Here is a 14,174-nt window from a genome sequence, read left to right on the forward strand (position 1 = left end):
AAATCTCATAAATAAATATAATAAGGCAAGGAAGGGTTCAGGAGTTGAAATAGACCATCTAAAGTTTAGGTTTTTAAATCCAAGGGGCCAGAAGAAGAGAAGCCAAACTGAGTGGAGAAGCACCTGTGAGTGAGGAGCACCTCTGAGTGAGGAGCATCTGTGAGGAGCACCTGTGAGTGAGGAGCACCTGTGAGGACCACCTATCCTATGTGGAGCACCTGTGAGTGAGGAGCACCTATCCTATGAGTGAGGAGCACCTGTGAGTGAGGAGCATCTGTGAGTGAGGAGCACCTGTGAGGAGCACCTATCCTATGAGTGAGGAGCATCTCTGAGTAAGGATCATCTGTGAGTGAGGAGCACCTATGAGTGAGGAGCACCTGCAAGAAGCACCTGTGAGTGAGGAGCACCTATCCCATGAGTGAGGAGCACCTATCTTATGAGTGAGGAGTACCTGTGAGTGAGGTATATCAGAGGTGTTAGGGAAAGCATGTGTCATTCCCAGGCATGCTTGGGGATACTGGAGCAGAATTCAATGCGTTTCCTGTAGCTTTTCTTAGGGAAAGCCAGAATATTACTCTAAGTAAAGTGACTATGATGAAAAAGTCTTGCTCCATAACTTCAATTTTTTTTCTTTGCACAAAGTCAAATGATTTGATTTTTGTTCTACTTACTTGCCAGAGCTGCTTTTTAGAGATGACACCCTGGTTAACTTGTCAGAATTCTGGGTCTCTCAAAATCTCCATATTGGCTTCTGGACCACCATTTAAATTAGTTCAACCCATCACATCCATCACACTTAAAAATAATCTTTTACTTTCAAAAATAACACATGCTAGTAAAAGAAATGGTGTGTGTCATACAGAAGTTGACACCCACCATTCTTCCCCCCACACTCACTCCCTAGAAGCAAACATTATCCATCTTTTCAGTGTGTTCTTCTAGATTGTGTTCTTATTCATACACAAATATTTCTGTTTCATTTTTACTTAACTGGAACTATGCGTATACACACTGTTCTGGTATTTTACATTTTTACTTAATTATATTATTACTAAGAGAAAAGTACTCGTGTAAACAGATAGGACATGTACAATCCAAGGCACACTTTTACTGGTGGCTGATATGTATCATATGGACAGCTGAAATTGTTCAAAGGAGCCTTAGATATCTTATCAAATACTGACACCAATCGATAACTTGACAAATGGTCTGACCCAAATTTTTTAACATGCACAATAATAAATCCAAGTTTTCTCAAAACAGAATTATTTAACTACAGAATTTTTTCAAACAGGAGTTTGAAGTACTTTTAACACAGCATTATTTTACTCTTTTGCTACTTATAACAAAATTTATTTCACACAGAATTTGAAACATGGACAGAAGAAACCAGACCTGCATCTATGAATTTCTTCTCATGGGCTTCTCTGAACACCAGGAGCAGCAGGCTCTTTTGTTTGGGCTTTTCCTGGTCATGTACTTGGTCACTGTGTTGGGGAACCTGCTAATCATCCTGGCCATTGGCTCTGACCTGCACCTCCACACCCCCATGTACCTCTTCCTGTCCAACCTGTCCTTTTCGGATATTGGCTTTATCTCTACAATAATTCCCAAGATGCTAGATCATATTAGCTCAGGAATTAAGCTGATTTCTTATGGGGAGTGTCTGACACAACTCTATTTCTTTGGCCTATTTGCAGATCTGGACAACTTTCTCCGGGCTGTTATGGCCCTTGACCGCTATGTGGCCATCAGCCATCCTCTCCATTATGCCCTAACCATGAACTCCCAACGCTGTGTCCTGTTGGTGGCTGTGTCATGGGTGATCACTATTTTACATGCCCTAGTGCATACCCTCCTAGTGACCAGGCTTTCCTTCTGTGGTCCAAATATTATCCCTTACTTCTTCTGTGATCTGGTCCCACTCCCGAAGCTGGCCTGCTCCAGTACTTGTGTCAATGATCTGGTGCTCATCCTTGTGGCAGGAACACTGCTGGTTGCACCCTTTGTCTGCATCCTTATGTCCTACTTTTACATTGCATTGGCCATCCTGAGAATTGATTCCCCAAGGGGTAAGCAAAGGGCCTTCTCCAGCTGCACTTCCCACCTCTCTGTGGTCTCTCTGTTCTATAGCACAGCTGTCGGTGTCTATTTATGTCCTCCATCATCCCACTCAGATGGAAAGGACAGTCTTCTCGGTCATGTACATGGTGGTGACTCCCATGTTGAACCCCTTCATCTACAGCCTGAGGAACAGGGATATGAAGGGGGCACTGGGAAAACTGCTTGGAATAAAAACATCCTAACACCCTTACTCAAGACCTTAGGATCCTGACCCCAAGACTCAGAGCTGGGAGTGGATCAGTCTCCTGAGAGCCCAACCACTATAGCGTCTCTCAGCCCAAGACTTCATTGTTGCCATGTTTACATTTTGAAATGGATGAGGAGAGAACCAGTGATATCAGTCATCTTTAATCATCTTCACAAAATGTTCATGCCCTGACTAGTTCATTATCCACTCTCAGAATTGTTGTTTGTTTTTGCCAAATGCCTGCATGTGGGGGACTTGTATGCATATAAAATGAAAACAAAAGTCTAAATTTTTGTTTAGCTCAAGTTATAAAGGAATTCCAGTAAGTGGCATGAGGGGGAAATGTGGAAATGTTTAGAACTTGTGGTATATCTAATATCCTCTGAAATGCCTTAAAAATAATGATGTAGGTCTGAGAGTGCTGTAGGAGGTCCATGATATATTGATGAGAGAAACAAAGAAAGCTCCAGAACAAATGATCCTATTTTTATAAAAACAAAATTTTATATATGCATGTTCATATGTGCATAGAAATTGTCTAAATGGGTACATGTCACAATAATAGCAATTACTCCTAGAGAGAAATCAGGTAGGGAGTGGTGAGAAACACTCTCAGTTTTTATTCAACATATGTCTTACTGCTAATTTTTTAAAAATATAAGTATGTACCACTAAAAAAAGCAAGTAAGACGCTGCATCTCTAAGAAAGAACTAAGGGCAGGGAGACAGTCCCTCCCTGCCTTGACCATGTCGAAATTTCTGTGGGCTTCCTTCTCAAAGCCAAATTTGGAGCACATGTAGTCAACCCCATGTCCAGACTGATCTCCCAGGCCCTGGCTGCTCTCCTGGGATCAGCTGAGCTGCCAAGCCACAGTCACTAATACTGACACCAGGAGCACTGTCTCATGGGCCTCACTCCCCAGAGAAGTCAGTGAGGTTGGACAATAACACATTTGGGACTCCATGCTAGTGAGAACCATGGAATCCACGCAGAAGCATGTGATAAAACATCAGCTCCCAGCACCTTCCCCAGACAGGTCCTCCTGCCCCTGAAGAGCAGAAGCACCACCAGGAGTCTGGTGGCTCTACCCCTACAGCCCCTCCCTGATGCTTTTCTTTCTTCTATTCTTGGAAATTTCCTCTGTCTTCGCTGAGTGGTCAGCTCCACGCTGCTGTCAAAACAAGACATGATGACAGATGCTGCCTGAGGCGGATTGGGAGAGCCAGGGCCAGTACAGCTGAAAGGTAAATATCTGTTCTTAGGAGCCTGCACACCAGAGCACAGAAGTTTCTGGACACCTCAGACAATTCCTGTATAGGCTTTCAGTAATTTCTGGAGGGAGGACTATCTTTCTGAGAACTGATCCTTTGTACAATACTGTTGAGTATTGTGAAGTTTGTCTTTGACTTCCTAATCGTCCTGTGTTTTTCCTCCCCTCGTCATGCCTCCTCCTCACACCATCCTCAAACATTCTATGTCTTTATGGACTCTCCCATTTCCCCTTATCAAAACCTATCCACAAAAGAGTATGAACAATTTATAGGTTGGTACAAAAGTAATTGCAGTTTTTGCCATTATTTTCAATGGAAATAATTGAAAATTATTCACTCATACATAGTGAAGAGTAAAATTTTCCCTGAATCAGAGAAAATAGCTAATAGATTCCAGAGATTTTCAATCCGTCAGGGAGGTATTAAGAATAATCAGAGTTAGGTGGCCCAGAAATCATCCTCTGGAATGGTTTTTCACTGTGTCTTCTCTTAACAACTGACCCAGATTTTCTTCCCATTTCTGGGAATTAAGAATCAGAGAAACTCAGAGACTTTATTAAGTCGTGTTATCCCAGTGTCTCCTCTATTTACAAAGGGCAGTTTACGGATCCGATTGCTGGCAGTTATAGAAAGCTATTTTGGGATAGCAAAGGATAGGAAACCCAGGTTCCCACAGAAATTTAAAATAAACAACTTCTCACTGTTTCATGGGACATTTAAAGGGCCTTCATGTCTGTAGTCTCTTCTGATATTTTATATCAAGCTTCTGCATTGAAAGCAGTTATTATTCTTCCCATTCCCCAGAGGAAGAAACTGAGGTTCCCAAGAAAGGAAGTGGTTTTCCCAATGTTTCAGAACATCTTCATGGCAGACCCGGGACCAAAGCCCAGATAGAAAATGGAAATTTCCTGGGTCAAGCTCCATTCCTGCACACCACATTACTGTTTTATTTTAAAATCCACATCCTTTTATAAAGTAATGTTCTCCTCTAGGAGTTCCCTATTCTTAGTCTCCTGCCTCCTTGTCCACACCACGCTCCTCCCCTCTGCCATAAGGGGCTCATACGCTGCACTATAGGTCAGGCAAGATGATTTCTGCCAGCCATGAGGAAGACAAGGAGGACTCTAAGTTTCTAGGCAGCTCCCCACCATCCACTTCTGGGACTCTCTCTAGCCTCTTGGGTAGCTGTCATAAGAGCTACATAGATATTGCCCAGATAGCATCTGGGCACAGGCTACTGACTGTCAAGTAGAGCTCAGTCCACTCATAGGCCTTTCCCAAGATCTGGAAAGAAGGATTAATCTTATGTTTCCCAAACTATAAACTCAGGGCCACCTGATGCCCAGCCCTGCAGGCTAGAGATGTGAATCTTCATTTGAAGAATCCAATTACAATGCCACATTGATAAGAGAAGACCAGCACAGGGAAGGAATGGAACGTGGGTGTTAAATCGGTGAGGTCAGAGAGGAAGAGCATTGCTTCCGAGTTAGACAGATTGATGATCAAGCTGGATCCAACTCTACTCTATTTGACCTTGAGAAAGTTAATTCGTCTCCCTGGTCCTCGGTTTTCATGATCTCAGTATGGGAATAATAATATCTATGCTTAGTTTTATAATGAGGATTACACAAAAAAATGATAGGCACTTATCATTGTCCAATGCACAGGATAGCACAGTAGAAAAGAAAGAAACAAAGAGGAAAATAGAAACTAGAATAGCGAGAGAAAACTTAAGAAGTAGCATAGCCGCATGGTTGAGAGCATAGGCTTTTGAGGTCAGGCAGAGCTAAATCCAAATTTGATTTCTACCACTTATTAAATCTGTGACCTTGTGCATGTCACAGGACCCTTTCAAGCCCCAATTTCCTCATTTATAAAGTGGAGCTGATACCTATGTCATGGAATTGCTGTGATCACATGAAAAACATATATACAGCTCTTAGAATAATTCCTGGTATATAGTAAGTGCTCAGTAAATGTGCACTTTTATTTCACATTCATCATCATGCCACATTGAAATCAATTCAGGATATTCAATATCATATTAGGAATTGCCACACTTTTATAGTTGAAAAACCTACTGTTTGTTCTCTTGAGCTGTACCATGGTGGCATCCTTTAATTTGAGGCATGAAAGCAGACAGACCAGGAATGATAAATTCTATTCTGTGAAGAAGAAGCTAAATAAGTGAAATGGGCCATCAGGCACGTATGAGCACTAGAGGTATCCAGACGTAAGTGTGAAGTCGTTACCACTTACTACTAAGTTATACTGAGTGAATCACTTCACCTCCCTAAGCCTTGGTATTCTCATATGTAAAATAAGGATAATAAGTGACTGTGGCTAGGACCCACAGCTAGACACATACTGAGATTGCTATAAGGATTATCTGAGATATGTGTAAAAGTGCCTTACATAGGAACAGTTCTTAACTGCTGGCACTTTTTCCTCCCAACAACCAAATTGCACAGTCTAAGAATTCGTATAGCCATAAACACATTTTATTTTTGGACTGCCAACTCTGATCTCCACCTCAAAAAGATTATTTGGTTATTATTTACGACCAGATGAAATCATTATGACTAGCCTGTGATGAAAAACCAGACTCATAGAATATTGCTTAGTTTCTGGAAATGACATTTTAAGGACAGAGGAAAAGTAAGCAGTGTCACAGTAAAGAGACCTGGATGGCAGAAAAACCTGGAGACACTATGTTTAACAAGACTGAAAAAAAAAATCACCAGCATTTACTGAATACTTTCCAGAAACCAGGTACTTTCATCTAATCCTTGTAACAACTTTAAGTGTAATAAACTATAAAAATCCCCATTTCACAGATGAGAAAATGAAGGCTGGGCTTTTAACCACTGCACAGTGGTGCACGTTTAGATTTCTCAAGGGCTGTCATGGTGAAGAATAACAGGCTTGTTGTGTGAGATCCCAGAGGACCAACCTCATTCTGCGAGACAGAAATGAGAGGCAATTATACTTTAGCTTCTCCTGTAAAAAAAAAAAAAAAAAAAATCTGACAACTAGAGCTTCCTGCCACTAAAAGCATTCAAAAGGAGAAAGGATGATTATTTCCCCAGGATCCTATAAAAAGAGACTGAACATTGATTGAGAAGTTGGGTCAAGTTCTCAATCAATGAGTTTATAGTTTTCAATGAGTTTATAGTTTTTGCTCATATATGCTTTTTAAATTAAGACCCATGCACTTTTAAAAAGAGGCATATAAAATTATTCATTTGATGTTTAAATAGCTATAAGTATATAATACATGGAGTACTGTACTTTTAAAACAAAACTTTACATTATTTCTTAAAATGTACCCAATGACATCTAAACACAGAGTGATTTGATAATCACATCATTCATTTTTAAAATGCAAGAACAAAGTCATCCTGAAAAGGTGTACGTTTTACATTATTCCTTCTCCATTTAGACATGTATTTCCATTCTTCTCCTATACAAATTTTATCCTGTTGTAATAAATGTTTATGCTGGAAAGTCTCTTATAATCACCTATATTACTTTTCACAATAAAAAATAAAAGTTTTTTTATTTCTTATGACCACAAAATTTTGTGTTAAAATAATTATGAAAAATCATCTACATTGAGTTATTATCACAATTATTACTAATTGGGACCAATTTGGTCAGTTTAAACAACTGACCAAAACTATGTAATTGTTAGCTTCAATTATATTAAGTTGCCAACATTCACCTATTTTGATCTACAAAAATAGTAATTTCATATGGTAATATATCACAAACTTTGAAAATAATTGTTATTCCTAAAAAGATTTTAATTAAAGGCATCTAGTAGGACTTTTTTAGTTCATATATCTGGAAATGAGTATTACTTATTACTAAAGTCAAAATCAACATCAATTATATTACCATTTAGTTTTCATTTGTTACATGGGAAACAAGATTATGCACTAGGTGACATCTTAAAGATAAGAAGAGTTTAGAAAAGAGAAATGTGGAAATTGAGGATCTAGACAATTATTTTCCTAAAACCATTATTCTATGTACTGAGAAGTCTCTGGAGATCAGCAAGAGTGTGTGTCCCCTAAAGTGAAAATTACTGAACCAAATGACCTCTGACCTCCCTTTCAGCAGGCAGATTCCTTGGTTATATAGTTCATCAATAGGTCTTACTACCATGAATAAGATGGCTTGGTTTTAATCTGGGGAGTCATGTCATATAGTGGCTAATAGTATAATCTTTGGCACCAGATAAATGTGACTTAAATTGATATTTTGCTCTTTATGAACTTAAACTTTCCATGCCTGTTTTCAAATTTGTAAAAGTGAAATAATAATAATAATAATAGTAGTAGTAGTAGTAATAGCCTCATAGAGTTATTGATTTAAATGTGATAACACAGAAAAGTCCCTGGTTTAAGGTAAATGTTCTGTAAATGTTAGCTATGGGGCTATTAGGTTGGTGCAAAAGTAATTGCGGTTTTTAGCAGCACTTTTAATAATGATGATGTTAACGAAAAATCCATATTATCTTGGAAAAGTCATAAGCACTTAATCCCTTTATCAGCACAGTGTGTAGTTTACACTGGGGCACAACAGTGACTATATGTCCAAGTCTATAGAACTAATTCCTTTTGTTCTTATGGCAACAGATGGACAATAGCAACTGGACCAGTGTGTCCCATTTTGTTCTCTTGGGCATTTCCACCCATCCAGAAGAGCGAATCCCACTCTTCCTTGTTTTTTCACTCATGTACGCAATCAATATTTCTGGCAACTTGGCCATCATCACACTGATTCTCTCTGCTCCACGCCTCCACATCCCCATGTACATCTTCCTCAGTAACTTGGCCTTGACAGACATCTGCTTCACCTCCACCACGGTCCCCAAGATGCTCCAGATTATTTTCTCCCCTACAAAGGTAATTTCCTACACAGGCTGTTTAGCCCAAACTTATTTCTTCATTTGCTTCGCCGTCATGGAAAACTTCATCCTGGCTGTGATGGCCTATGACAGGTACATTGCCATCTGCCACCCTTTCCACTACACTATGATCCTGACTAGAATGCTGTGTGTGAAGATGGTGGTCATGTGCCATGCTCTCTCACACCTTCATGCCCTGCTGCATACCTTTCTCATGGGCCAACTAATCTTCTGTGCAGATAACAGAATCCCCCACTTCTTCTGTGATCTCTATGCTCTGATGAAGATCTCCTGCACCAGCACCTACCTCAACACCCTTATGATTCACACAGAAGGTGCTGTTGTAATCAGTGGAGCTCTGGCCTTCATTACTGCCTCCTATGCCTGCATCATCTTGGTGGTCCTCCGGATCCCCTCAGCCAAGGGCAGGTGGAAAACCTTTTCTACCTGCGGCTCCCACCTCACTGTGGTGGCCATATTCTATGGCACCCTCAGTTGGGTCTACTTCCGGCCCCTTTCCAGCTATTCAGTGACCAAGGGTCGCATTATAACAGTCATGTACACAGTGGTGACTCCCATGCTGAACCCCTTCATCTACAGCCTGAGGAATGGGGATGTCAAGGGAGGCTTCATGAAATGGATGAGCAGAATGCAGACTTTTTTCTTTAGATAAAACCCCAAACACAGTTCAGAGGTTTACCTATGATTCTGGAGAAATAATGTTGTGCCTCACAGATCTGCTTTCTTTAGAACTTTCCAGAAATATCTAAATTAGCTATACATCATGTGTTTTCTCATTGGATATTGCCCAGAGAAATCTATTAAATCCAAAGTACATAAAACAAAAAGGAACCACCATGTACTTAGTGTAAAACACTAGCGTTTCTTTAACTATAATTAACAGGGTTCTCTGCAATTAAACACTAGGGTTGTAACTCTCAGAGTTCTTAGATGTAGGCAATAGAAACTGATTCTGGCTTATGCATGGAGGAAATGAGTTTCTTGAAAAGATATGTGGAGCTCATGCATTTCCAAGGCTAGGGAACTAGACTCAAGAAAAATGGACAAGAATAATAAAGGTCATATCATCAGAACCACAGTGAAAATCATATCCCAGAACTAGTCTAATGAGGACACTACTGTAGCCACCAAACTCTATTCACTGCAGCTTGTACCTCCTCCTATACTACCAGCAGTAGTCACTGGGCATAGTTCTTGGAGGTCTATAAACTGGTTATTACCACTTCCAGAAAGAACTGTCCCCTTCTTATTCTTTTCACTACTATGTCTAGATTCAAAATAAGGTGGTGCATCTGACTGGTCAAGAATTTGGTCACCAACACATCCCCTAGCTGCCAGGAAAACTAGGAGAGCAATATTGGTGCTTTTATTTTCTATAAGTTTATAGAAGTCAGGTGAAATGGGGTAACTACTCCAATATAAGAAGAGGAACATAATGATAATGTCTACTATTTGGAGTCAGAAGTTATATATGCTCCAGAATGAAGCACTGTCATGATTACCAATTTGCATTTTTCTTAACCTGCTTTACCTGCACTACTCAGGGATAAATCAAACTCCTTTTGCCTCAGCATGTTCCTGATCTCTTCTGTAGTTGATATGTGGAACTGGTCTAATAGTGGGTGAAAATTGATTTGTCTTCTGACCAATCGATACTGGGCATGAAGAACAGGTTCAAGCATCAAGAGTCTGCTAAAATGTTGATTCTTCAATATTATTAAAAGACCATACTGCCCAAAGAAATTTATAGATTCAATGCTATTCCTATGAAACTACCAATGACATTTGTCACATAATTAGAAAAAACTATTCTAAAATCTACATGGAACCAAAAAAGAGCCCAAATAGCCAAAGCAATCCTAAACAACAGGGACAAAGCCAGAAGCATCACACTGTCCAAATTCAAACTATACTACAAGGCTACAGCAACCAAAACAGCATGGTACTGGTACCAAAACAGACACATAGAGTAATGGAACGAAGAGAGAACCCAGAAGTAAACAACTACATGTTAGCTGGTTATACTGCCCATTAATTGATGCAGTTTCTTCATGCATCGATGGTCTTTACAATTTGGCATGTTTTTTCAGTGGCTGGTACTGGTTGTTACCTTCCATGTTTAGTGCTTCCTTGAGGAGCTCTTGTAAGGCAGGCCTGGTGGTAATAAAATCTCTCAGCATTTGCTTGTCTGTAAAGGATTTTATTTCCCCTTCATTTATGAAGCTTAGTTTGGCTAGATATGGAATTCTATGTTGAAAATTCTTTTAAGAGTGTTGAATATTGGCCCCCACTCTCTTCTGGCTTGTAGGGTTTCTGCAGAGAGATCCACTGTTAGTCTGATGGGCTTCCCTTTGTGGGAAACTTGACCTTTTTCTCTGGCTGCCCTTAACGTTTTTTCCTTCATTTCAACTTTGTTGAATCTGACAATTATGTGTCTTGGGATTGCTCTTCTCAAGGAGTATCTTTGTGGTATTCTCTGTATTTCCTGAATTTGAAGGTTGGCCTGCCTTGCTAGGTTGGGGAAGTTCTCCTGGATAATATCCTGAAGAGTGTTTTCCAACTTGGTTCCATTCTCCCCATCACTTTTAGGTACACCAATCCAACGTCGATTTGGTCTTTTCACATAGTCCCACATTTCTTGGAGGCTTTGTTCATTTCTTTTTACTCTTTTTTCTCTAATCTTGTCTTCTCACTTTATTTCATTAATTTGATCTTCAGTCACTTATGTCCTTTCTTCCACTTGATCGAATCAGCTATTGAAGCTTGTGCATGCATCACGAAGTTCTCGTGCCATGGTTTTCAGCTCCATCAGGTCATTTAAGGTCTTCTGTACACTGTTTATTCTAGTTAACCGTTCGTCTAACCTTTTTTCAAGGTTTTTAGCATCCTTGTGATGGGTTAGAACATGCGCCTTTGGCTCGGAGAAGTTTGTTATTACTGACCTTCTGAAGCCTACTTCTGTCAACTTGTCAAACTCATTCTCCATCCAGTTTTGTTCTCTTGCTGGCGAGGAGCTGTGATCCTTTGGAGGAGAAGAGGTGCTCTGGTTTTTGGAATTTTCAGCTTTTCTGCTCTGCTTTTTCCCCAACTTTGTGGTTTTATCTACCTTTGGTCTTTGATGTTGGTGACCTACAGATGGGGTTTTGGTGTGGATGTCCTTTTTGTTGATGTTGATGCTATTATTTTCTGTTTGTTAGTTTTCCTTCTACCACTCACACCCCTCAGCTTCAGGTCTGTTGGAGTTTGCTGGAGGTGCACTCCAGAACCTGTTTTCCTGGGTCTCACCACTGGAGGCTGCAGAACAGCAAATATTGCAGGACAGCAAATATTGCTGCCTGATCCTTCCTCTGGAAGCTTCGTCCCAGAGGGGCACCTGCCTGTATGAGTTGTCTGTCGGCCCATACTGGGACCTGTCTCCCAGTCGGGCTATACGGAGGTCAGGGACCCTCTTGAGGAGGCAGTCTGTCTGTTCTCAGAGCTTGAACACCATGCTGGGAGAACCACTGCTCTTTATTGTATATATTCAAAAGCTGGAAGAGAGGATTTTGAATATCTCCAACACCAAGAAATGATGAATGTTTGTCATGATGAATATGTTATTTATCCTGATTTGATCATTATATATTGTATACATGTATCAACATATCACACTATACTCCATATATATGTACAACTATTATGTGTCAATCAAAATAATAATTTTTAAAATAAAATAAACATAAACACAGAAAAAAGATTAAAGATGCCTGGATCCCTGATGCCATGGAGTGCCTCTGTGGCTCTGGACTGACCAACTGCAAACTTTTTGAACATTAAATGTAAATAAACTTCTGTATTATTTCAAAAAAACAACAACAAAAGGAAACCAAAAAAGAATGTCTCACCAAAGAGAAAAGATATATAAAGAGATAGAAATTATAAAAAGGAACCAAATGGAAATCTTCAAAAATGCACCCACACAAAATAAAACAAACTCTTGCAATTAATAAATGAATAGCGCTAATAAACCAGCAAAGTTTCAGCATAGAACATGAACATCAATAATCAACTGTATTTCCATATACTAGCAATGAATAACCTTCAAAAGAAATACAATTTAATTTATAATAGTATCAAAAAGAATGAAACAGGAAAAAATTTAGCCATGGATATGCAATACTTGTATACTGAAAACTACAAAACATTGCTGAAAGAAATTTAAAAGACCTAAATAAATAGAAAGACATCCATATAATGGACTGGAAGACTTAACATTCTTAAAAATGCAATAATCCATAAATTGATCTACAGATTCAATGCAATTCCTATAAAATCTTTATTATTTTGTAGAAATGGAAAAGCGAATCCTGAAATTCAGATGAAATTGCCAGAAACAATGAGTAGCCAAAACTATCTGGGAAAAAAATGAACAAATTTGTAGAACCTACACTTTCCTATTTCCAGAATTATTACAAAGTTATGAAATAAAAGAGGAGACAAACAAATGGAAGAACGTTCCACGCGCACGTGTAGGAAGAATCAATATCGTGAAACACAGGTAGGACGTTTATCAGTAATTTGATTCACCCAATAAGCTGCTTTGTTTTATTTGTGCTTCCAAATCCTCCTGTTTAATTTCACTTTTCCCCATTTCCACATATGGCACAATCAGGAGCTGTCCTATACGCTCTCCTGGCTCTGCTTTCCAGGGAAGAGAAGTAGATAAAACAATTTGAATTTCCGCATTGTAATCTGAATCAATGACTCCCGTTTGTTCTTGTACCCCTTTTAAATTTAAACTAGACCTTCCTAGAAGTAATCCTATCATCCTAGCTGGCAAGGGTCCACAGACCCCTGCTGGAACTTTTTGGGGGAGTTCCCCAGGCATAAGGCTCACAGCTTTTGTACAACATAAATCTACTGCGGCACTACTGGCTGTGGCAGGGGACAGACATTATACAGGGGTGAGGGAATGGCCTGAGCCAGAAATGCCCTGGTTTGAAATGGGGCCTGGGATGGGCCCCTCATGGCGTTTCCTGAAATTGGGTTCCCATCTTTATCAAATTTAGAGTGACACTGATTAGCCCAGTGTTTTCCTCAGGCTCAGTAGTTTTCTTTTTTCACCTATCTGGCAGCCTGACTCGCTGATTTTTTCTACATTCTTTTTCACTATGACCATGCTTCCCACAGTTAAAACAAGCTCCAGGAAACGGAGTATTTCCTTTATCCACTCTCAGTCCTGCCGTTGCCTGGGCTAGCAGAGTAGCCTTATGCACATTACCTCCGATACCATCACAGGCCTTGATATGATCAACTAAATGTGCTTTCCTGAATTTAAAAGGAAAAGGCTCAAATGTAGCTATAATATTTCCCAGTTGATCTTGGGGGGTGTATTCTAACAGGGAACTGCCAAGCCTCTAAATCACCCTCTCTTCTAGCTTGCTGAATTCCTGCCTGAATAGAACTGAGAGCGGTCACTCAAGATGCTGCTCGAACAGTCACTGGGGCAACTACTTTTCTCCCAGTGTCCTCCAGAAAAGAAAGATCTAGAGGGTCAGGCCACTCTTTTTTCTTCAAAATAAGGAGGGTGTGCAGAAGGGTAGGGATGAACCTCTTCCTCCTTTGCCGCTTTAGCTTTAGCTGGCAAACAAACCTGCTCTGTCACCTCTTCTGTTA

The 14,174-nt window shown here is 39.9% G+C and overlaps 3 protein-coding genes across 3 annotated transcripts in view; all 3 read left to right on the plus strand.

Moving 5' to 3' along the window:
- Nucleotides 1–960, plus strand: part of LOC101135678 (olfactory receptor 1J2) — a 142,581-nt gene extending 141,621 nt beyond the window's left edge. Inside the window, exon 8 of the mRNA XM_063696766.1 lies at nt 85–960. Coding sequence (XP_063552836.1) covers nt 85–146 — 62 coding nt within the window. The 3' untranslated portion in view covers nt 147–960. The remainder of the gene's footprint in view (nt 1–84) is intronic.
- A 415-nt stretch (nt 961–1,375) lies between these two features.
- LOC101141790 (olfactory receptor 1361-like) lies at nt 1,376–13,051 on the plus strand. The gene is given in 3 exon segments (XM_019033105.3): nt 1,376–2,187; nt 2,189–3,556; nt 12,849–13,051. Coding segments are annotated over 2 exon segments (930 nt in total). The 3' UTR covers nt 2,307–3,556; nt 12,849–13,051.
- Nucleotides 8,227–9,349, plus strand: OR1Q1 (olfactory receptor family 1 subfamily Q member 1). Its single transcript, XM_004048562.4, has one exon. It carries the CDS (start codon nt 8,227–8,229, stop codon nt 9,169–9,171), a length of 945 nt encoding a protein of 314 aa, XP_004048610.1. The 3' UTR covers nt 9,172–9,349.
- Nucleotides 13,052–14,174: the final 1,123 nt, after the last annotated feature.

This window comes from Gorilla gorilla, chromosome 13 (assembly GCF_029281585.2).
Source record: "Gorilla gorilla gorilla isolate KB3781 chromosome 13, NHGRI_mGorGor1-v2.1_pri, whole genome shotgun sequence".
NCBI lineage: Eukaryota > Metazoa > Chordata > Mammalia > Primates > Hominidae > Gorilla > Gorilla gorilla.